This window comes from Acyrthosiphon pisum, chromosome A1 (assembly GCF_005508785.2).
Source record: "Acyrthosiphon pisum isolate AL4f chromosome A1, pea_aphid_22Mar2018_4r6ur, whole genome shotgun sequence".
Classification (NCBI taxonomy): domain Eukaryota; kingdom Metazoa; phylum Arthropoda; class Insecta; order Hemiptera; family Aphididae; genus Acyrthosiphon; species Acyrthosiphon pisum.
The window spans coordinates 34,915,554-34,942,495 of record NC_042494.1 but is presented as its reverse complement, the minus strand read 5'-3'; the positions used below and the strand labels follow the sequence as shown (position 1 = coordinate 34,942,495).

General features: G+C 27.3%; 1 protein-coding gene across 4 annotated transcripts in view; it reads left to right on the top strand.

Moving 5' to 3' along the window:
• Positions 1-8,136: 8,136 nt before the first annotated feature.
• Positions 8,137-26,942, top strand: part of LOC100168065 — a 29,794-nt gene continuing 10,988 nt past the window's right edge. For 2 of the 4 annotated variants that reach the window (XR_511060.3, XM_001947572.5), the window contains exons 1-3: positions 8,137-8,637; positions 24,381-24,597; positions 25,795-26,008. Coding sequence is in view for 3 of the 4 variants with exons in the window: in XM_001947572.5 (XP_001947607.2) it covers positions 24,442-24,597; positions 25,795-26,008 (370 nt within the window). In the remaining variant the exon portion in view is untranslated. Of the gene's footprint in view, positions 8,638-22,857; positions 22,954-24,380; positions 24,598-24,661; positions 24,802-25,794; positions 26,009-26,942 lie in introns of those variants that run through there. The other 2 variants (XM_016807423.2, XM_016807424.2) reach the window with 2 other exon arrangements.

Genomic DNA, 26,942 nt, shown 5'->3' with positions numbered 1-26,942 from the left:
TCCAAAGTAAGGGCTGTCTCACATGGACGCGTTTCATATGCGTCGTACCTCACGCGCGCGTTTTCATTTACATTGCAGGTTAAATTCATACGCGCCACTCCGACGATGGCGCTTTTCCCTCGCCGGTATGGCGCGTATGAACTTAATCAATGTAAACTAAAAAGTAAAAACGCGCACGTACGATACGCGTCCATGTGAAACGGGCCCAAGTATAGGAATAATAACGTGTAGAAAAAGTACTCGGTAATAATTCGGCAATAATCATGGGTTGCTAGCACACGAATGAACGTATGTCCTTACTCATTATCAGTCAGTAAAAAAAAAAACTTTAATTTGATAGGTCATAATTAATATAGAATAAAATGTTCATAAAAAAACACTTCGTTAAAAGGACAAAAAAAGTATAATAATTAAAAAATAACTTTCTTGTGCTAAATATTAAAATGATATTTGTGTAGTGATCAACTTTAGTTAACGTACAAACCGTTCATAATTTTTTTCACGTAAAGTAAATTAGTAAGTAAGTTGCTTTCAAGTGTAAGAATTTTTAATTAAAATCTTTCTTCAGAGTTGGGATTATACATATATCATATATATATATATATATATATATATATATATATTTGTTATACCTTAGGGCTTAGAAACAGGATACAGGGGTGGCCAGCAATACGAGGCTCAATAGTAACGAGAGCTGCATTACGGAATGATATATATAATATACTTTATTTATATATTCTTTACTCTATGTAATATACACACAAATACACATTACGTAGGTATGTAAAATTTAAAACGAACATCATACAATGAAGTAAAATTATATTTTATTTGAGATAATTTTATTGATCAATTACAGCGATAAACGCCGATAAATCCAACGAGTCTTTCTGCCTTAGTAGGTATGTAAGTATAATAATATACGTGGTCACGTGGATACACCTGACATGCTTGCAACATATAAAATATTAAAATATATTATTTTTTTTTTTCGTATGCGAATAATCATGTTTTAAGTGCTTACCTTCACAAGAAACGCAAATATAAATACGAAAAAAGAATTTATATTACACCTGGATGAACATTTATTTTTTATTCAACGAAACATTCAACCCCTTTTGTTTCATATGTTTACGGGTATATTATTAATAACAACGTAGTATGCAGAATATAATATACTGTAGATAATAAATAATAATAATGAGATAAAACGTAGTAGGTTGTAGGTACACAATTGACAACGTGTAGGTTTTTACCTATAGGTAAAGTGACTGTGTGAGCTGTCGAAAAGGTTGTAACTAATTGCGAAACAACGTTAAATAAGCATTATTAGAACAATGGTACATTTTATACTAATATAATGTACAGAAATAACTGATATTGATACCTGATGAATAGGTAATAACGGATATTAAACGTAAGACAGGTTCATTATCGATGGGTCTTGGAAAATGTGTGTTCTGAAGAACAAGGTTAAGGCTTATTTTGTCATGATAAAATATTTGGTGCCTACAAATAAAAATCGAAATTTCGCTATTGTGGACATTTTTTTTTGTGAGTTGTCCCGATAATAGCATAGATATGTACTGTATACATTACGCAAATGGTATTTGTAATGGTAATGGTATGTTTGTGTACGTTTTTTTAATCTTACTGTCATAACATAATAGGTATTATGTACAAATTTAAACACAAAGAACATTTCCAAACATGCCAGAAGCATTAGTACCTATGGGGTGTCTATATAAGTTCGATATTTTACACATTCGTAGTTATGCCTAAAAATTATTATAATTTGTAAAGTGAAATAATTTTAGTATATTGCATGGATACGTAATGATTAAATAGTCATTAAAATAGTAACAAAAGACTTCATGCAAACCGCACAGTGTTGTGCAATCATAGTTTATTTTTAAAAAATAAAAAATAATATTATACAAGGAACAACTGTATGGTTGGCCTACCATCTATAAAACATTTAACGCCGATTGCTTGATTTCACCAAACGATTATTGAATCATTGAGCCAGAAATAGTAATTAGTAATTACACTATGTTAAATAGTAAATACCTACTACAAAATACATTTAAACTGCGCATGTTTATCGTTAGCCTTTTAATCTTTCGAAGTAATTTTTAAGAACTAGAGCCTCTATATTCTTGTAATTATTTTACACATGGATTCACCCATATTATAGAAAAAAACAATAGTTTAATAGTTATAATTTATAAGTGTATCATTTATAAATGTATGCAAGGTAACGTCTCCTCTCTCACACATGGTACAAAGTTTCCAAATGTTTGCGAGGCCTAGCCGCCTAGGATGTCGGCCTCAATACGTACCTACAGTTGCTTTGCTGCTATATTATATGGGTTACCTCATACATAATATGTAATATAATAATTCAACTAGGTAATAATAACAATAAACAAATGACAATAATTAAACTTAAAACATGCTAAATTCATAATTTATTTATATTTTTTATATAAATAATTAACTTAGTTCAATATTAAAAATACAACTTATACTTAAATTAATACTAATTACATTATTCTTTACTTGACTGGTTTATCCTTCTGGTCTCTGACTGCCTCCATGGCTTCATCGACTCTAAGCCAACACTCTTTTTGACTAACTCTGGTTATTTCTTCTTTCTTATATTGTTACTTCTATACTTAACTTCCTGATTCCCTCATGGCCTCATAGCTTATTATTAAACTAATCCTTAATTACCACGCCATTATTAAACTATATAGTCGCCAAAGCTACACACTGTAACTGACATGAATTCTATAGTTTGTCATAATATAGATTTTAAGTAGGGCGATGAAGAGGATAATGAATGCATTGATTTTACAATAATTTAAGACGTAGATGCTCGTATACTTTATTTTCAGTAAACACTTTTTAGGATTTTAAAGCCAAACATTTAGCACCTTTCTGTATTGGAAATGTAACACAACTAATACTTTAGAAACAACAGCTTTAAGACTGTCATTATTTTTATCTAAAGAAAATTTAAAATTGAGCCATTTTTAAAATGGAAATATATAATACGTATGACCACATAGTAGGTACACCTGCAGGAATCAGCTTAAGAGTCTAGATATTCACTATACTTATTGTTTGCCATTTCAAAGTGTTATGGCAATTTGTCTGCACAACCCACTTAATTCATTATAAAAAAAAAATATATGGTTTTTAAAACTTGTAAGAATAATGACCCGACCCGCTTTGATTCGAAAATTTCCCCCTATCAGTACCTATGTTGTTTACATTAGGAATAAAGCTTTTATGAAATAAGGATTTTTTATAAGTATATGCAAAGATTTCAACAACAAATAAACGAATAAACTCTTACAATTTTATACTTTTCAATAATTCGGTCTCATTTTGATTATGCTTCTTTAATTTAGAACACATAATTATTATTATTATTATTATTATCAATAATAATAATAATAATATTTTTCTAATTAACTATTATATTATTATTTGTTTGTAATTTAAAATTCTTTTATAATCTCACCTTGGATGTTTTACACTGTTTCCAGGTTATTTTTACTCATTGAATTTTTTTTTTGATAATGACCTCAAGCAATTGATGCGTGAACTGAGTATTGAAGATAATTTTAAGTATAATTATAAATTTTAAATAACTTCTAAACAATAATACACAAAAATGTACATTTTTCCTATATAAAATATTAAAACACATTTCTATATTTTATAATTTTTTTATTGTTGTTACGTACTGACAGTTTGAAACTTTTTAATGTATCTACTACAAAATCTTTTAACCAAAAACTGAAATTTAAATGATCTGATTACAATACAGCTCAGCTGCCAACACGCAACAGAGGTGTGATATTAATATGAATTAAACCAAAAACAAAATTAGTATAGAAAGTAGGAATACTATGACTCATGATATAATTATATATAACAAGTATATGGATTAAAATAACATTGGTTTCTCATTAAATTGAACTATGGTTTATTCTAGGAGTTGTTTAGTTTTTATGTTGATTATAAAAGATTTTTATAAATATATAATGGCACGAAATTTGTATTTAAAAATATTGGGACATCAAAAAATATGTATACACCTTAAATAACCTACATATGTTCAATGTTTAAAAATTATATTTATAATAAACTTTTCAAAATATAAATATCTCAAATATACTAATATGAAGTAAGAGTACTTACCTAATTATTGTATTTATCTATTTAATATATAATAATATTGTATCATCAATATTATGGGAAAATTCAAAAGTGATACCTATATTAATTATTATTTCATGTAATAATAACACTAATAATAATACAAAATAATACAGAAATCCAATAATCCAATAGTTATATTATACATTTTTAGTTACCTAATATAAATCAAATCAGTTATGAATATAATTAATACAATTAACATCATAAATCAATCTAATAATTTATCATTAAATATTAATATTAACTATAATGGAATATTATATATTTATATATTGCTACTTACTATATAAATTAAAATCAAGTAAAAAAAAAGTTAAAGCTTAAACTACTATAGGATGTAGGTACCCTAAGTCCCTAAATTGAATATATTATATATTATTTGCTACAGGCAACAATGCTGCAAGTGCAATACAAAATGTATACCTACCTTTTTAAAATGCAATGAGAACAGTAAACATACAAACTACAAACTAAAGTTGTTAAATTAATACAAAACTAAATTATGGGTATTTATTAAATTAGGTACATAGTATTTACTATTTAGGTATCGTAAAAATTAGTTAGAAATATACTCTAAACGATTAATACAACGTAAAACTAATGTATTGAATAATACAAATTCAAAGTTATAAAATACTAAGTCTTATGAGCTTTTATCATTTTAAATAATTATAAAAATAATATTATGGGTGTATTATAACTTTATGCTAGGTATTTATGCTTGATGCTAATGTATTTCGTGATCGGTCCTTAATTGATAAATGATAATGTACTATAACTTATAAGTTGTAACTACTAAAGTAAATAATTATTCGAAATTCCAATATAAAATAAAAACAAATAAATAAATATAGGTAGGTATTTAAAAAATATATATTTTTCTTAGTTTTTTAAGTACAAACATTAATTGCATTTATAAGATTTGTAAAGAAACAAAGGTCAAAAAAAAAATAATATTATACTTAAATCTTAAATAATAAAATTTTTTTTCATTAATTCATATATCATTGTTATTAATTTATGAAGTAGTTTATTATTTAAAAAAAAATTGAAAATAAAGAACAATAAATAGTAAACCTAGAAAGACGTGGTCACGTGGATATTGTATAATGGAATGTGCGTTAAAATGATCATCTATATTTATAACTTACTGGGCGTTACTATGGTAATTGGCTTGTCAATATAAATTGATTATTGGAAAATGGACTTAAAAAGACATGTTTAAACTTTCAAAACAATTCTTAATAGTTTTTCTTCTGTTTGACTTTAATAATTTGATATCAAATCTATATTTAAATGTTAATCAATTGAAAACTGCTGAATTTTACATTAGGAAAATATAAATTTAGATATTTGTATATCTGGCGCATTTGTACAAAATAAAAATATTCTTTTATCGTTATAACACTTTTAAAATATATTACATTAAAAATTAATATATTATCTACACTATTGTAATGTTAAATAATACAATATAAAATTAAATATCTACCTAGTTAAAACCAGTTATAAGTAAAAAAAACACTTGCCGAACTTTGCCAGTACATACTCATATAGTTTTATAAATAAGTATTAAAATTATTGAATTTATATTTATTGATTACAGGTATAGTGTTAAATGTGATAGATGATAATATTTCGTATTACTAAAAGTCTTAGGGCCGTTCTTACAATATTCGGTTAAACCGGACATTGTAGGAACGGCCCGACGGCCGTTAGAAAATATCGTGATTTTCATAGATTTACAACAAGTATACAGTAAACGGTTTATCTTTATATTTAAAATTAATGTTGCTTTAAAATGGATTTTATATTTTGACCGATATGAAAGTCACGTACCCGCGATTACTACATAATATGTATAGGTACTCGATATGACGATCCCGCGTACTCGTAATAGCGACCATCACTACTAGGTACCTAGTGTATTAGTGTTTGATTTGAAGTGATCGCGGAGGGATGTATAATATAGTAGATAACCCTTTTTTCCCCAATAATATTTCAACGTATTTCTTCTAATTATTGTTCTTGATTACATTAATATATTAAGACGTCAAACATTCGGGAACGCAATGTTTTAATACGTCACTATTTATGCGTCCACTTACTATTAATTGTTCTTCTTTTCCAAAATCGCGAGCCAGTCGCCGCAATTACACCTAACCCACTAATTTCTACAACAATATTATTCTGAATTGTATAATATAATATATTATTTTGTATTATGTCCAAAGAAGTAGTAATAGCGAGTCACGATGGGACTCACGTGGATATAATATACCTATATACACACACGCGCGTAAATGTTATTTTAACGGCGCGTTCTTGAGTGCACCCGCCCGCCAGCAACCACCCGCCAACAAAGGCCGGCGTAAATGGCTCTAGAGTTCGCGCAAACCACCCCCGCCGCTACACCACCACGCAGCCTTTGTACGTATATATATATATATCTTGGAAACACAGCGCATGGCTGTTAGTCGCGCCCGACGCGCTGCCATCGATACGGTCCCAGGCGCGCGCATACACACAGTCCGTGACACAACGACCGCTATCTATATACGGCTACTATAATATAATAATACGGTATAACTGTATTAGACGACCCTTCTCGGCATATACACACAACAGTAGCGATATAATAATATGGATATTACATTTTGTGCGTTTAAATATTTAATTATATCATTGTTGATTAATAAGAGGAAAAAATGCAACATTGTTGTATCGGTGTAATATCAGACAGTCAATAGTGCTGAAGTCAATATTCAGGTGTCGTTGACGCTATAACTGCCAATTGGCGGAATCGTCTATCAAATATATTAAGGGTGCTTAATTGCTATTAAGCACCGAGAGAATTTTAAGGGCACAGAGTTAATTAAACTTTAAATTTTAAAAGCTTGTTGATACAAAAAAAAACTATATTAATTATAAATTACATTGTACATTAACATACCTCAAAATAGTACCTATATTAAGTTTCAGAGATGCACACCTATACGTAAAATAAAAAATATAAAATACGTTTAAAACATAAAGAGTTTATAGTTTGATTAATAAAAAAAAAATTAGGTAATAAAAGTTAGACCTGCAGCATAGTGAAAAATACATTTTTGGAAAAGAGAATCTTAAAAAAGTGAACACTTTACTTGTTTACTCTTAAAGTAATTATTATAGTAAACGTATTGTAAGTATATATTATTATGTATAATAAATTGATAGTATACATATTGTTGTACGTGTTGTAAATAATAATAATTAATGACGGCGTAAACTAAAAATGTATAATAACTTATTATGGCCTTTCCATTGGTAGCTCTAAATTAGAGGACGCTAAGCATTCTTAGGACCCCAGCGATTAGCACCTATATATTAGGAAAATAACAAGGAGCGTTTTGGGTGAGTGAGTGGATCACTGGGTATTCGTAAATTGTTTAATAGTAATTGTATTAGTATAACGGACGTCATATCCACATTCGATTTAGGCACGTTTGACTTTTGGTTACTGCTCGAGGTTTCAACATATTTTGCAAATTAGCTCACCCCACATAATAACAGTATTATCATATTATAATATATAATATTTTAATAACTTTTATTTCATTGTAATATTTCCACAATGTATACATTATGAAACAGGCTCTTTGGACAGGATCTGTTTGGGGAGAGTGCCCCCCGCGTTTACCAACCCGGTAAGTACCTATGATATTCAAGACCAGTTGTGGAAATGGAATTATAATATAACAATAATAATATTGTATATAGATGTATGCACGGCGGCGACACGCACGCCGTATAGTTGACGTCGTGTGTACATGGAGGTGCGCGCGCTACGGCCGTGACCAATAACGCTTGAACACACGCGAGCGCGCGCGCGTCGTACGAGCGTACACACAACGCATTATACGTACGCGCGCGCTCGAGAGTACGTACAACTCAGCTGCTGCCGCTGTGCCGGCGTTAACTCGGTATATTGCGTAGCGCCGATTGTCGCGCGCGCACACACCGCCCGCAACGGTCGCTCGACTTACACGCAACCGCCGCGCCGTCAGCTCGATACAGTGCTCAAGCAGTGCGCGCGCGTCGCTGATATACGTATACCTACTACCGTACCACGGCGGTCGTTTCTCGCGCTGTCACCGCCGCGGCGCAAACCGACGGTCACCTGCACCGTCCCCGGGTAGCTCGACGACAGCCGACGACCATCCCGCCGTCCACGGCTCGACGCTATCGCGGATCTCTGTCCGCAGCCGCCGATTCATATCTCGCACCCCCGTCCCCCGCCCGCACACCAACCCGCACGAGAGATCGCGACACGGTATAGTCCGACCTGTACATGACCGATGAGATCGCGGACGACGAAGACGACGACGACAGGTCCGGTGCGCAACAGATCGAGAAAAGGTCAATACACATAATATAGCAGAACGTATATATAATATAATATTATTTCGAATAAAGTTATAACCCGTTTAATTAAGAATCGTATCATAATAATAAACCCGTGTCATGATACTAATTATTCATAATAATCAGTTGCTCCGAATAAGTATCTTTACTGTGCTCTACGCTCTGTTTTGGGATTATGTTTAGGAATGATCAGACGTATTGTGGGATAGACATTGCACCAACTACACCACATGACGTGTAGTAGTTATCATTTAAAGCGCGTACAGCGTAAATTCTTGTCTTTTGCTGTGCAGCGGGTATGATATACCTATAATATTAATTAAATACCTATAAATGACAACTTGTCACGTGATTGTACTCCGCTGTTTTTATTGCTTCCCAGACACTGTCATCTCGCTAGTCGACATAGAAGACTGGAGAGTTCAAGCCAATCAAGGTTTTCTAATTTCTTAAAAAATATTACTTATTTTTAGGTATAATATAGTTGCAATAATTTTTAACTTCCTTATTTTTCTTCACGTAATAACATTTCATTTTTAAATTCAATATGCTCCACAAACTATAATATTCTTCCAATCGCCCACTTGCAAGGATAATAATATGGATTGCCAATGTATAACTTTTCTTCTTTTGGTTCTTCACTATCTTGAATTTTCCCATTATTGTATTTATTCATATTTCTTGCTTGAGTTTATTTGTAATTATTGTAACCATTGGGCCCGTAAACTTGATACGCTAGTCACTACTGCACGTGCAGTATTTCAATAAAAGTAACTCCGATATAGGTATACGCCCGACTGCACTTATTATCATATAGTAAGTTATTGCACCTAATGAGTGCGCTTTATATTTACGTTAAAATTACATGCTCAGTTAGTCTATATAATAATAACGATAATAATAATAATAAAAACAAATTTCTTAAAAATTAATGAAATATTTGGTTGGATAATTACTATATACAAAACTGACTGTCTTATTCAAGTCCGTTAAATGTCGTTACGGAATGAACATCATGTGAACAGTTTTTTAACGATTCGTTATACAAACTTATTTTACTTGCATGGTTCTTCCACGTAAGACATCAAACCGTATAAAAACTACAAATTTAAATCATATTTTGTGTTACTGCGGATATTCTTGTGTCCGTACCAGTCACCCGAACTCCGAAGGGTCATAACCACGATAACTATTTAAAATATATATACGTTGAAATGTTGAAGCAAATACCTTTTAAAAATAATAACTTATTTTTTAAAATGTATTTCGACGTACGTTACTATACTTATACATCTGCTGACCGTCCAGTCTCAGTAACAGTTTATGATTTTTAAAATACATTAATACCTATACCTACTTGTAGTTTTAGATATAGAGTAGGTGAGTGGTAATAAGTTAATATAGTACATTGTGAAATTATGGGTGTATTGCATCTACATGATTTTTAAATGCTTATAAAATGAGCCCAGATTTATATGCACTAAACAATATGTTAAAACCAAAATATATATTTAATTTTCTCACTAACATGACGTATCAATAAATGGATAGTAAACTGCATGTTTTGTTAGAACATCAATATTTTCCTTCAAAAGAGAATCAATGTTGGGTACCTACCAACTAAGATTTAACAGTAAATAATCTATGTGCAATAATCTTGTTGTCGATTTATTTTATAAGGAAGGTATAAACTACAAATTTAAAAATAAATCATAAACATTTTTATTCATATCTCATAAATTGACTGATAATATAAGTGACTGTCGTAAAAATAATCACTCTGTACATCATGAACTAGACAACATTATAATATTATAGTTTTCGATAATAAATGCATATACCTAACCATTTAAACATTATATTTAATAGGTGTTTAAATTTAATCTGTTAAAGAAATTAATTTTTAATTTTCTTGACAATTATTTTGAATGTATGTGTGTGTATAGGAGCAGTTCTTACCCTCAGCTAAGTTGCTAACCCTGTTTTGTACAGACGATTGGTCAAAATTATAATTATAACATCTTAAATACCTTGAATTTGTTCATATATTATGCCATACGCCTACTGAATATGAATATATATACTATGCATATTATTATGTACAAATTATTATTAAACATTTAAGAAATGTAATAAATTGTACAGTATCTATTCAATAAATTATAGTAGAGTTACATATTTGCATACATAATATACAAAGAATAATCTATCAATAGTAATACCAATAGAAATATATTTATGATATATTATTATTATCTTGGCTATAGGTAATAAAAATAATCACTTATTATGTTTTTATATCATAAGTTATAACGTATAATAAAATATAGGTGGACAGGTAGACAGACATTTATTTAATAATTAAGTTTATTATATAATATATATAGGTACGTCGTAAGTATAACACTCAATAGGTAATTGATAATTACCAACTAAGTTTTTAAAAACCACACAAAATACTCAGTATGTATAGAGCTTAAAATTATTTAACCTAAAAAACTTAAAGAACGATAATTTATAATGGCACTAAATATCGATTGTATTATACATGTAGATCAATAAAGTGTTATTTATATACTTATGAATAATTTTTAATACAATAGCGTTATTTAAATTACTTATTTTGCATACAAAATATTTTTGCAAGTAATGACTAATCCATTTTAACTGAAAGTATATAAATCATAATTTATTAAGTACAAAATATTGAATAAGAGGAAAAATAATATTGAATAATTTTTTTTTGATAGGTAGGTACTTTACAATTAATTATAACCATAAACAGTATCATTATAATTACAAATTATATGCAAGCAAATCTATGTACGAACATTATAATAATGATTACTTTTAAATTTTAATGTAGGACTGTAGGAGGAATACACTCGTACGTATGTTTAGTCATATTTTAATATTATAACAACTATAAATATATTGAACTCTAATTAATACTAAATTAAAATACTAATACGTCCTATACAACAGTATAACATTATGCAATAAACACAAAAGTCAAATTAATTGCATTGCGACTTATTGATGTAAATACAAATTGGTTTTGAATACAATATTATATATAATTACAATTCGTAAAAGCAGTTTTGCATATTACATAAGTATACCCTACACGTACCGACCCTTGGTACCGGATCGTCGAAATGTCCTGGAATTTCGGGTGAAAACGGGATCATTCCCGGGAATAAAAAAAATCAACGTATATTTTTATATAAGTAATTTTTTTTTTTACAATAAAATAGATAGATAAAATATATAGATACTTTATAATTTTAAGTACAATTTTATTTTAAAAATACTATTTACACTATTATAGAGCAACAGTATCTACTCCGAATAATAAGTATCGATTAGTGAATACAAAGTGAATGTGAATCATTCTAATGTTTTATAATTTAACTATGATTGATGAACTGAGCTGGTCTCTTACACAAATAAGTATTCAATTCTTGTGATACACTGTGTCGTGTGATACATACGTTAGTGTATAATCACGGAATAACTAATCTTCTATCGTAAGACTGCTGAGATCAGCACCATGTAGATGTGATTTACCACTTACTATCAATTAACTACGAGTTTTTGTATCGTCTCTCAATTTTATTTAATATTTAATATTGGCAATTAACATTTTAAGTTTACTAGTTTACATATTATAGATACATCATGATACATCTTTTATTTTATGTTTCCATACATTTATTTATTTACTATTTTGATTATTATACTATGCATATTTTAAAGATTAAACTATATTATAATTTAAAATAAAATTGTACGACTCACTTTAATTTTCACTTTAAGAGAAATTAATTATTTAAATTTTAGTCAAAATATTGAATATCTTATTCAATTACACCGTTTGATATCTTAAATAATGATTTATAAATAGTAATTTATTACCATTCATTTTTCGATAGTTCCAAATTCAGGCTATTCTCAAGCATTTTAAGAAATTCCCCCCTTAATTATGTTTCAGGAATAAATTGCCCTATCCTACAAAAGTATAACGAGCTTAAAGAGTGTATATTGATTTTGTATTGCGCAATCCGCATTACATTCAATTGTCTCAATAGAATATATTGAATAGATGCTGAATGCTGATAAAGTTTTAGACATATATAGGATAGAAAGTTCTTCCACGTGGCCACACTTTGACATATTATATTATATCAAACACCTTACCTATTGATTCAAATTAAATAAGACTTAGTTACTGCAGTATATGTTGCTTCAAACACCTTTCGAATATATATTTTAAAAATACTCGTAACTATAATAAGTAAAACATTATTAGATTTCAAACCAGTTAAAGAAACCTAACTTATACACCTGAAAATGTATCTAAAACAGTTAAAAAGCTCTTATTAAAAAATATATATTATTTATTAATGTATTATACTATTATACTTAGTTTATTGTACTTATCAATTAATGATATAGGTATTAATGTAAAAACAATAATACATTATTAATTATTATAGTAGGTAGGTATTTAAATTATTCAGTACCCCTGTAGATTATAGGCACATAAGTATATTAAATATCTTACGACGTAAGATTAAATACGACGCACTAAATATACATCTGTGTAAAAAAATGTAATATTAGGTATCTGCGCATCGATATAGGTAACTAAATTTTTATAATAAAGCATTGTAGCAACAATATAAGTATCAATTGAACCACCTACTAGTTCCACGTTTGGTGCCCACAACTCACAAGGTATAGGTTGGTTGTTGGTACCTACTATACATATTAAAGTAATTAATTAGGAATAATAATCAATAATGTGACATGTTTATAGGCATATTAGGCGTGAGCATTGCCTTATTACCATACATTCATAAGTACCAATGCCACGTGCAGGATATAAAATAATATTGAAACTTATCATTACGAAGCTTTTCGTCGTGTGCTAGTTTCAAATTAAAGTACATTGAATTAATAATTATCAAATTATAGTTCATGATCGATAGTAAAAATATATGAATCCACCTTCTCAAAAAAATTCATAAATAGTCCATCATGATTATGAATAAAATTAAAACCCAATCACCGATTCATAATAATTTTTTATAAAGACCGAGCGTTCACCGCCATTCCGCCAAAGTATTAACAATAATTATAATATATAATATCTTCGAGTACATTTTTGAGGGGGCAAAAAATAATACATACTTTTTATTTATCGTGTCTAAAAATATAGAAGGGGAGGAAGAGATAGACGCCCTCCTACTATAACTAAATAATTTATCAATATTGAATTTATGCGTGTAACATTGTAAATTGGTACCTACATACCTACTATTCAGCAGTCCTTGAAGGTTTGTGGAATACTCAAATGAGTGAAAATATATCAAGTTAATACTATTGATATTATAATGTATACAACAACTTTAAGTGCACCTATAAGGCTAGACAGCTATATAATATAAATATATTTAATTACTAATTACCTAGTACCTATGACCTATGTAATTATATGAAACACACACAGAACAATAATATTCGAGCTTAAGCATAATGCTTTTAAAACAATATAAAAGTTTGTAATATACATATAATTAATTAGAATTTAGAGGTTAAAACAATAGGGGGCACTACGATATCTTGTCCGCACTATAAAATGTCAGAATGGCAACTGGCTCTCCAAATTATACCAATGTAAGCATGAGTAATGTAGGAACATCTAGATTTATTTTAACTAAATACGTAATGATATTACATACATAACAGATATTGCAGGAAATCAAATTATGAGTATCCTCTGAAGAGATTATTATTGGGTACTTAAGTTTTTTTACTAAATAACAATTTTTACTAAAAAAAAAATACAGCAAAATGTTTGATACTCCCCAAGACATAGTCAATAAACGTATATTAATGAAATGTTATATGATATTTTAATAACGTAATTTTATTTCTAAACTTATTTTATTAGAATTTGTAGTCTGAAGTATTAATACTTGATACTTGATACATTTTATTAGAACAGTTAAGTTTGAACGATTGAATACATTATTCATACCGGACCAATGCATTATAATGACTATAGTTATAGTCATTACTACCTACTACCTATATAATACATATTTAGGTACTAGGTATAGCCGTATAGGTACTATATAGGTATTATTTAATACTTAATCTTGAAAACGTAATATAGATTCTTTTTTTTCCTTCTTTGAAACAAAGACGTCAGATATATTTATTTTTTTTTTAGTAGGTACCTAATTGCAATTTAAAAACAGTTTATAAAGTATATAACGGCAGTTTACAAATTACCTTTTCATATACTAAATCCAGCACTACCTAAATATTATGATTTATGGCTATCAGTTCCAATTCTCAAAGACTCAAACTTTGCATTTTTTTTAATTATTAAAATATAGTTACATACTTACATAACAGTGATCCAACTGAAAAATGCAAAAAAAGTGATGACGAATTTATTTATATTGACATATTTTACAGTAGCCAATAGCCATCAGTCATCACCCTACATTGTGTGAATATAATATAATACATACAAATATACGAAAAGACTATATAATAGACTATAAAGTATAAACTGTAACATCGTACAATTCGCAATCTATATGTCACCCTATAGAATGAATGTCAAACATAATAATATATAAACATACAATAGCAGTAAAGTGTCCTTGTTTAGAGTGTATAGACATAGTAAACGGACTACGGACCGATTTGGATGTTTGATAATATACTAAATGATGGATAACCAAAAACAATGAAAAACCTCGCTATTTAAACGTTTATTGTTTAATTTTTCAACCCAATGATTATTTGTACCAATAAACCATGGTTCATAATAATATTATAATATATTCCTTTACGAAACCCGATAACTTGCATACTTCGGATGTACGCCAATATTTTGTTTTTTCAATTATTGTTAATAAAGTAGGTAAGTGAACACTGAACATATAATATGTAAACGTAAAATAAATGCTAAAAGCAAATGTTTGACGTATGTAGTGTCCACAATAAATCGTACATAGTATTGAATTATATAGAAGGACAAATTTCGTACATGTAAAATTAACATATTATGCCTTACCAATTGTTTTTGTTAAATAAAAAGTGTTCATTCGTAACGCACGAATTGTCCAAAAAGAATATATTGAAATTAACGAAACGAAGTGTTATAATTTATACTTTTTCACGTATTGTATACAAAGAAACAATATAAAGGTGCAACGTGCTTAGAACTGATATAGTATGTTAAATGATCAAACAATATAAAATTTTTTAATTTTTATATGCCATCATCATCTTTGCGATTCATAATTGTCACACGTTCACAAGTCTACGAATTTCAGAACATTATATTACGGTATTCTGTTTTATTCGAAAGGTTATGCTATTTCTATATTTCTCATAACATATAAAATATAAATACATAGTGACTATAATATAATTTAAAATAGATAAATCATAAATGTGTACATATTGTATTAAAGAAGCAAAACTATAAAAAACATTATGTGGGTGGTAAATATAAATTAAACATCAGCAAGTTTATCTACCTTAAATTATAATAATTATTACAAATGACTAGCTATAACTTATAAATAATGACATCATAATATTTGTTAAGTCTTTTTACCTTGTCCTTTAATTACATAATAGTTTTTAATTGCAATGTCTATGCTTAAGTAATTAACTCAATACTTACAAGTTACACGAATTACAAAAGTATAAATCATTATTTTATTATTACCTATAATATAGGTACCTAGGTATTATATTATATATATTACATGATGTTTAAATAATTATTTAACAGTTTAAAATCTAGTTTCTATAAAACAACTGCAAATTTTAAAAATGTATTACCTACTTTTAGACTCTATAACCTTTAATAAGCCCATTAGTAAGAATTCAATAGTCATTTTCTCTGAAAAATTTGAATAAATGACTGTGGTTCTATTTTTTTAAAACGAAGATCAGAAAAATAACTTTATAGGTACAATAAGAAAAATTGTAGATAACATTATTAAAAGCTTAGATACTTAAAATATTTATAAAAAATACTTACTCGAACTGTTCTAAAAAATTAAATTAGGTTTAGACACGGTCTAAGTTTCAAAAACGTACTATATCGTAAATAAAATGCATTTGGGATTTGAGAAGGTATTTAACAATGCAGATTATGCAATTCTTCAGTATGGTTTTTAGGCTTTGGGTGAAATTAAGTATCATTGAAAATTTAATTGTGAATCAAAACAACATAAACAGAATAAAATAATTAGAGTGTGTCTAGTATGCATAGGTTTAGTAGGATAAATATTACAAAATTAAGTGGAGTTCAAAGTACTACAAATAGCTATTACAAAAATTAATTTAAAATTGCATGGGTTAGGTTGAATGTAAAACGTTAAAAATGTAAATAATTAGTTTAGTGTTACTAATTTACAGATTTAAGATAATACAGGAATACAGGATATATACAATCCTACAAAAACTTATAAAAATATATTAAAAACAATAACATATTTTTTTTCACAGACTCTTAAACTACCTTAGTCATATCTATTTTTGACTCCTGCATGGTTATGAAATAAATATAATAAATTAATAAAAGTTATTTTGTCTTGTCAATATTTATTAATTTTAATTTGTATTTCCTCTTTGATATTACATACATATTTCAAGTATAATAAGCATTTAAATTTAATTTAAATTTATGCTTCATTTGTTAGTAATTTATTGTATAATTAAATTTAACCTGTTAACTGTTAGCTGTTGCCTGTTGGTGAAGCTTACAACCTTTTTGATTTCGCGTTACAGCCAAAATCCGAAAGTGTATTATTTTTCAAATACGAGTAGCACAAATTATAATTATAATTTAGGGTAGCTGTAGAAGTTGTTTAAAACTATTTTTACCACTCAGAATACATGCGTCATACATATAATATTTATGATCATATTCATAAATTATGTTAATTAACTGTTGGTATAAAAAAAATCAATTGAATTCAAGTATTTTTGCATAAAAATTGCATTTAAATATTATTATTCTGTAGTTTATATACAGGATGATTATTGATCGGCTTATTTATTTACAATAATACGATAATGTAGGTACATTTTAGTTCTCAAACATTTTAAATCGACAAATCTTTGTAAGTCATTCTGTAAATAACTTGTAATAGATATGTTGGATTGTAGGTAGGTCGGTACCTAACCTGTATTTAATTTAATGATTTGATTTGATTGTACGACGATAAATAGTAAGTTTTCCAAGAAAACATATTTTTGTGCGTAGCACTTCGTCATTTGCGAGCTCGAAATTCAGTAAGAATAGAATGATAAATGAGATCAGAGTACAAGCAGGTCATTTATTGATATATATTTCTAATTAAAATATTTATCCTACCTACATACCCATTATTCAAATATGTTCACTGCTGCATAGTTTATGTACAATGCAATATGATAAACTTTCAGATTATAGAATCATTCAGTATGTGTATTAACTATTATTCGTTTAACATCGGTACATGAAATGCATAATGTTCAGTATTATTTATTGTTGATTATATTATGTTTTTATGTTTATTGACCTTGTAAAAATTAAATCTAAAAAATAAAACAGTGGAAGTCTTTCTGCCGTATAGTATGAATTCAGGTGTACCTACCTCGTCATTGAGTAGGTCACTGTTATTGATGTGTTAAAATTGAATTCAATGATAAACACTGCCTACGAAAATCGATTCTGAGCGGAAACTGTGATTAGGCTCTACTTCTAAGGATGCATAATAATTTATTTTTAATTTATTAAAATTTAAAATTTAATACATTTTTAACTGTGAATTCTCGAGATTTTGACAAATTTAAATTTTAAAAATTAAAAGATCCTTATGAAAAAAAGTTGTGTTTATGTGTTTTTTATATTTTTATTTACCGTTAGTCGTTAGACCAATTTATAATTAATTTTTTATTAACTTTTCTAACTTTTTGATTTACAAAAAAATGTATAAACATAAATCGATTACAACTATAGTAAAAGTAAACAATTTCATATGTTTATAAAAATATTATTAAAGAGGCGAAATATTTTTAAAATTACGTATTTCATGACTAATGTCTATAAATTCAGCATAAAACGCTAATAAATAAATAGTTTATAAACAATTCAAATCTCTGCGGTATTCATTTTAGAATTACAACAAAGAATAAAATTATTTTGTCAAAAACTAGTTACGTAAATATTCCCGTTTTTTTGTTTTTATTTTTATTGGTTTTTTGGTGTTTTCCTGATTATTTAAGTACTCGCGTTTATAATGTTTATATCCATTAATCTATTTTACATTTTTACTACTTGAATAACATGGTATTAAAATCAATTTGACTCACCACATAATATGGCATACCTAATATACATTCTACTATTATAGTTGGAGACAATAGATTGTATGAATAATAAATTAGTAATATTAATTTGGGTTTTGATTTTTAATGTTTAATAAACTCCAAATACGATTGTGGTTTGTAATTCTATATTAGTATATATAAAGTACCAAAATAGATCTGAAAGTTTGATCTGAAGTTTGTACTAACTAAATTTTTAGTTTAAAACCACCAATAGGCAGTACCTAATACCTATATAGAAAATGTGTGTTTGTATGAAGATCCAATTCGCATATCTCGGTGTTAGATAGAATAGCGTCTTCCTGTTTATTATTCACTACCTATTATTACGAAAGTCTTATAAAATATAATATTATAGACAAATTTAAAAGAAAATAATTTACCAAAATCCTTATGCAATTATTATGTGTAGGTATAACATTCGATGGTAATTGGTTAGGTAGGTTATATTAATTACTTTAGGTTATATTAATTTTATTGAACACATGCATGATACCTGCTTTTTTAGCTTCTGTAGACTATTTCATTATCGAACCTATTTATTTAATAAATAATTAATGTACATGGTGATTCTTCAAGCATGCTTACAGAGCCTCACACGCATTTTTAATGAATTTATTCAAATTCCGATTTCTTTAAATACTTTTTATAACTTTATTATCCAATGCTTTGATTTTTTTACAAAATTTTAAGGACTATTAATTATTATCCTCAGTATTTATTTTATTTTTGTTTTCTAATTCAGAAGCGTACAGTATACATATTTTACAAATAGATTATTACTAAACGTTACTCAACACAGAGTGGATTATATAATTTAATAGCCCAGAAACTATACCTAGTTGTTTGATTCATAGATACATCATCATTTTCAAAAAGCCACCTGCTTGATAATTTATTGTAAAAAAAAATAGATTTTCACTTGAAAAAATAAGGCAGTAGTATCACAAGAACTTAGTATCACTCCTTATATACCTATTTCAAAATATGGTACATATGTAAAAAAAACCTAGTTAGGTGGCAATGATAGTAAGTTGTCTGTCCATTTAGTCAATTATAAAATGTCTATAAAAATCTTAAATAAATATTTGGTGAACAATATTCAAATCTCTACAGTTAAAATAGTTTTATTTCTGAGTTATAAATAAAAAATAAAAGAAATTTTACATGAAAATTCCATTTTTCTTATTTTTGCTTTTCCTGATTATTTAGAAAAAAACTTCCTGATTATACTTTTGACCCTCACAAGTAGGTACTAACTAGATAATAATTTCTACCAAAATCACCATGAAAGTTGATAGTTGAAGTGTTTTAACAGCTAATTAAAGTGACATCAGGGCTTTAAAAAAAATATAAAAAATATAAAAAATACATAATTGTAAAACAGATACATTCATTACTCCGATTAGACTCTAAAAATACCCTAATATAACAAACAGGTGTGGTACAATTTTTTTTTCATAATATTAAACATTGAAATTACCTAATTGCTTGTATTTTATATTCTGAGCGAGGTGATTAATTTATTTTATAACTCTTCGTGTAGGTATACTGTCAATATGACTTAATATTTTCTCCGATATTATGTAATATGATATTCTTAAGTTACAACAGTAGTATAGATACGTTGGAACTTATTTATTCAATTGTACTCAAAATTTAATTTAACGTTATAATAGCTTTTATTATTAATGAGCGTTGAGCAGCATGTGTGCAATTTCTATTTTTGACGGATGACATATTCAGACCCTAATTTCTCATATATTATAATAGTAACGTATATTATTAGGTCTATTATTTCAGTAAATGGTGTGCGAATTCATTTCAAAAGACCCCTACCCTATTACTCCCATTCCAATAGATCATGCGGCAATATAATATATATATACATCCTTTTAATTGGTTAATAAGTTAACAGCAACATAATTTTCATCCGGTTCATGGCTATAACGTAGTTATTATACTCGAGCGTATCCGCATGCTATAAATGACAAAAACGACAATAATTAAGTCCTATACGCATAAAGTTAATTTAATACTAATAGAAATATTCTGTGTGACTGTGTGAACTGAGTGGATACCTATACTAATGTTTTATGAATTTAGGAAATAGGAATCTATTTGTTACTTCATAAGTACGAAAAAACTGAAAATGAAGGTTGTGCATATTTATTTAAAATGTGTATTTAATAATATTGTTTTATAACAAAACAATGTATTCCATTTTGAAGTTAATATTGTTGATTAGCAATTACACGAACAATACATTTATATTTTATACTCTGTTCATTTATAACTTATAGGCCACTATAGTGGCAGGTACATAATATACGTTTTAAATTATCCTATTATCATCCGTATGAGTATGAAAATGTAATTACTAGAAAGGATTTATAATACAATTTAACATTCATTACTAACGAAAAAATAAAATTATTTTATGAATACACATTAAATTAATTAATATAAATTGAATTGTTATTATTATTATTATTATTATTATTATACCTGAGGGATATTACTATTGAAGGATAGAATGCTTATGAACATCAAGAATTATATAAAAACGTGAAAAACGTAAGTAGCTATATAATAATATAATATTAGAATTACCTACAATTCTGATCTTTATGTAACATAAATCAAAAGTGTGTTTACAAAAAAATAAGCAAAAGTACAAAATACGTTTTAAAAAAAAGATTCAATGTAAAATTATTTTTAAGTATCTATTGTAATTCATAGTATACCTAATAGGTATAAAATAGTACCTATGCGATTTTGTAAAATATTACAACTATTCTGGTTTCTGGCATTTAAACAAAACTAATTTATATGAGTGATAATATCAAAAATATTATTCTACTTCTATTAATGTGTATATCTTACTACCTATATTAATAGTTACTACTAAATAACACTATATTAGGTATCAAATATATTTTGTTAATACTTTATCTATAATGCATTCGTTAACACTATTTGAACATAATATTTCAGTTGTAAACTATATGATTTCATGAAATGTAATTAATTTAAAACAACAAACTAATTTATGGCACTTTAAATGCATTTAATTCTCTAATATATATTGGTAGGAATTTTATTATTTATTCAAATATGTGATTTAAAGAATAATATTTTTCACCCAATCTCCCATTTTTCTAATTAAATTTGAAATAATAAAAGTAAAATAAAAGATACCTCAAGTTGTTCCTGAATCAAAATAACAAAGCAATATTATTGTTTTTTGATATTATTTCGTATCTGCATAATTTAATCCATTAACTATTGTTTGAAATTCAAATCATTAACTAATGACTTCACATTCTATTCTGAAAATGCAGTAGGTATAATAATATTTATTCAACTTCACCATTTTGACTTTATTTTTCATTCACAGCAATTTGTATTTATTTAAATAATTACTAATATTACGTTATATACACCTCGCCGGTTCAATTTTAATATTCTAAGTTGATCTTCGACTAAGAGTTTTAAAATTTATATAATTTATGATATTATTTTAAAGTGTATACAAATATTATAGGTTCAGTAGAAACAATTTGAACAATACAATTTACTTGGAATCTAAAATAAAATAACAATTATATAATAATTATTATACCAAAATAAAGATAGTATAGGTATAGAATCAAAGGAATACCTACATTAACTGATAAGTTATTATATGCATATTATAATTATCATCCTATGGAGTGCATTTTATTATTAGTTGTCGCAATTATTTTCCCATAATCTACTATAACGGTCCCTGCCCTCTTAGCCTTTTTATCTAATCTTGAAGTAAAATAAAAAAAGTATCATGAATTGATAAAAACTATTGTACTCAGTGTATAATCAAGACTTTCCAGGACCCTAACATTGAAAATATTGGTATGTAAATTAAATATAATACAAATTTTAGTTAATTTTATATAGAAGCTAGCCATGGACTAATATTATAATATTATTTACTTTAAAGTTTAAACTAAAATACAATATTGTATAGTTAAAATGGCATAACTACCTATGTTATAAGTGACTTAAAAACTAATAAGGAAACAAAACGTAAAATATTTTTAAGTGGTGGCAAACGCTAGATATATTTATTTTATTACTCACTACTCAATGGTTATTACTTATTAGATATACATTGTAAATTCTTTGGACTATAAGTTAAATGTTATTGTCAAAAATAACTGATTATAAAAATATGCCATAGTTATAAAAAAATAGCTCACACCCTCGATACAAACCAAACATTGGAACCACAATACAAAAAATTTGTTCCAGTTATTAAATTTCAAAGTTTAATGTGTAGCATTGATTATTAGATTCAACCAAAGATAAGTTGAGTAATTTGTCATTGCCTTTGTTAGTTTATTTACTATTTTTTTATTTATTAAAAATTTAAAATGTCTATAGAAATATGAATAATACAAACTGTATTATTGTTTTGGAATGCACAAACCAGTGTAGTTCATATGAACTATATAATATGTATATTTGTATATTACTATAGAGATAAAAATTTTTTTATGAAATACAATTTTTAATTTAATTGACTGTTTTTAAGGTGATTTATGAAGGCATTAACAGAATTGTAAAATCAAATACATATGTATATTATGTTCGTCACGGAACAACTACCATGGTTATATGGTTCTTCTGATTACGAGGTGACTTGTAACTGAAAAACATGTGTGTTTAACATCTCAATAATATAAACAACGTAACAAATAATATTTTTGTACCAAAAATAATAATTTTTTTTGAAGGAAAAACATTACCGGAAATAAATTTGTGTTAGTAACCGTGACGGAAAGTGTATTGTTGAATGGATACCAACAAATGAGAATGTGATAAAAAAATGTCTCAATGTCAGGACCTATTTATATTATTATCATTAACCTTCAACATTTGTTGCTCCAAAGCACCACATAATAATACTTAGAGCCAATAAATCACAATTTGCAAAATATTATACCTAAAAAGATTAATTTACCATAATTTATAAACACTATAAAGCCGTTTAATAATTGTTATTTTGCTTAATATAATATATCATGTATATAGCATGTGCAATGTGCATGCTATTGTCTATTAGGTATCTATTTATGTATATAATACATAATATATGTGTAAATTTAATTTAATTATATACAACGTACGGTAAGGCCGTACGGGTATGCATTGTCCAAGAGCTTAACTTGTACGTTTATTAAAACGTATAATAACTCATAGGCACCTACACATGCCTATTTCATAAACAAGCAACAAACTCAAAAATGTTACTAAATTTAAATTGTTTATGTTTATAGAAATCAAATCACACAACACGGGTGCAAAGTCGTGAAAAAGTAAAATCATATAGATGACTTGATGTGCTTAAGCTGGATTCAAGCATGCACCGCCATACACCTGCTGTGGAGTGTGCTGTACATAAGCGTTGGCGCTGTTCAAATAGTAGCAGGCATATTTTTCCTGTTCACAATACCTGTTCTCAGAATAGGATCAAACATATGGACAGGGTCTTGGGTAAATAATACCATTATGATAATAATATGTGAGAAATGTATGAAACAGATGACAAGATAATATTTTGTAATAGATGATGATATAAAAAAAATCCGCGGAAGTCGCTCCGCCGTAATTGATACTGGTCACCGTTGTAATGGTCGTGTTAAATTTGAATTCAATGGCATGTCATTGTATATGCGAAAAACGATCTGAGCGAAAACGGTGTGTAGCGCTCAACCTCTATTTCTGAATATAATAATATATCATAATTTATTTTTATTTCCATTAGTGATACGATAAAATGTTGAATTATTTTTTTTTTTTTTAACAGCGCATATATTGTTGATATTTAATTTATACGTTGATACGTACAATAGGACGGTGTAAATAGTAGAACCTATAAAATATATAAATCGCTTGAAACTAGAGAAAATTTTCGAAAATGTCATTTTGTACAGAAAATAGCAATACATATTATTATGATGGCAAAAAGTTTCAATTACAACCAAATAAGTTATAACTAAAACCATAAGATGATAATTGTTTGCAATATCGTAAAAATTCAAACTACTCACGTTTATAAAAAAATGTGATTGTATTTTCGATATTTTTTTAATTGCCGTAAGAACAACTTATGAGGAGCCTTGTATTAAAATATCCAGATTTATGACTAAGAAAAAAAATGTTTTTAACATAAATCGAAAATAGCTAAAAAAAAACTCAAATGTTCATGAATAACTTAAAAAGCCAACATCCTTTGAAAAAATCTCAAAATGAAAGTATAATAAATTATTTGATGAAAATTTCTTGTATCTATCAAATTAATTTTTAAATTTCAACAAAAAAACAAAATCAATTTTATCGAATACTCATTACTCGTACAGTCGTACTAGATAAATATTCCCGTTTTTACGATTTTTGGTTTGGTTTTCGTTATGATTTAGAAAAGTACTGGAAAGTTTTTACTTTCAACCCCGCAAAGTATAATCTCGTCAAATATTGTACAACCAAACACAGCTCTGCTTAGAATCTATACCTAACGATTATGTAAATAATATTAAACCAAATATTGATCAGTTCAGCTTTAAAGCTTTTATCGTTCAGCTTTAAAACATACCTAGATTTATTTTATTCATTAAAAACCTCGACCTTATAATAATATGTTCTAAATAAATAAATTAAACGAATTAGTATATACTAATTTATTTTTCGCAGAACGTGTTCTTTGGTGTAGGAGGAGCAGTTTTCTCGTGTGTAGGTGATTGGACTACGGCCAAACAACGAGGCCTTTTATGCCTCACTGTGTCTATACTGATCATGAACATCGTAAATTTAATCATATTAGAAATCGGAGAATGGAGATACCTAACACCTGAATCGGTCAAAGATAGCATGTCAAGAGAAGGATTGGAAACGTTAATTTTATATGGTAATTATTATTGTTTTTTATTTATGTATATTATGTATAATAAGTTATTAATAATATACTACCTATATCATATTTATTTAATTCAATTTCATATATTATGCAATACCAATAAGTATATGAATACTAGTCCCCACTGAGAATACTCGTGTCCAGAAATCCGAAGTTACATCATATAATATTACCATTTGATAGGCATAGAATTCAATGATTATTAATTACAATAAAATATTAAATTATTTTACCATGTATAGGATATTAGGACATAACCATTAGCCACATAGGTATATAGAATTACATAGAGAGATTAACAAAAATAAAAAGAATGTTTAATAGACTTACAATATCATAATGGATTGTCATAATATTACAAATTCAATAGGACTATAGTACCTATAATTTTTTTTTAAATAACTATTTTGGAAAATTCAAAATATTCGTAATAATTCAAATATTTAATTACATAATTTAGTGCCAAGTATTTTAAAATGTCTATCCTGATGTGGTTTTTAAGTCATTTTTATAAGAGAATTCATATTTGAGTATCTTGTGTTTATTTTTAGTAACATTGAGTGAAACAAATTGTGGTTTTTCAGATGTATACATTTACAGTAGGTACCACAATTATGTACTTTTAAATACATTTTTACTGGTGGCACTTTTATATAAATAATTGTTCGTTGGATACCTTTGTTCTTTATTGAGCCACACGTTAAATTTTGACACATTTGAAACATGCATTATCAATAAATACACCACTCAAACCTTTTTTACCATCAAGGATAAGTTATTCCACCAATGCTAAATACACTTGGCGCAATTAAGTTGGTCCTAAGACTTTATTTAAATTTCTTAACTGATATAACTTAATTTTAATATCAATTTTATTTTTCCATTTCATATTGTTTTTGGTTTTAAATTCTGAATATTTAAGGGC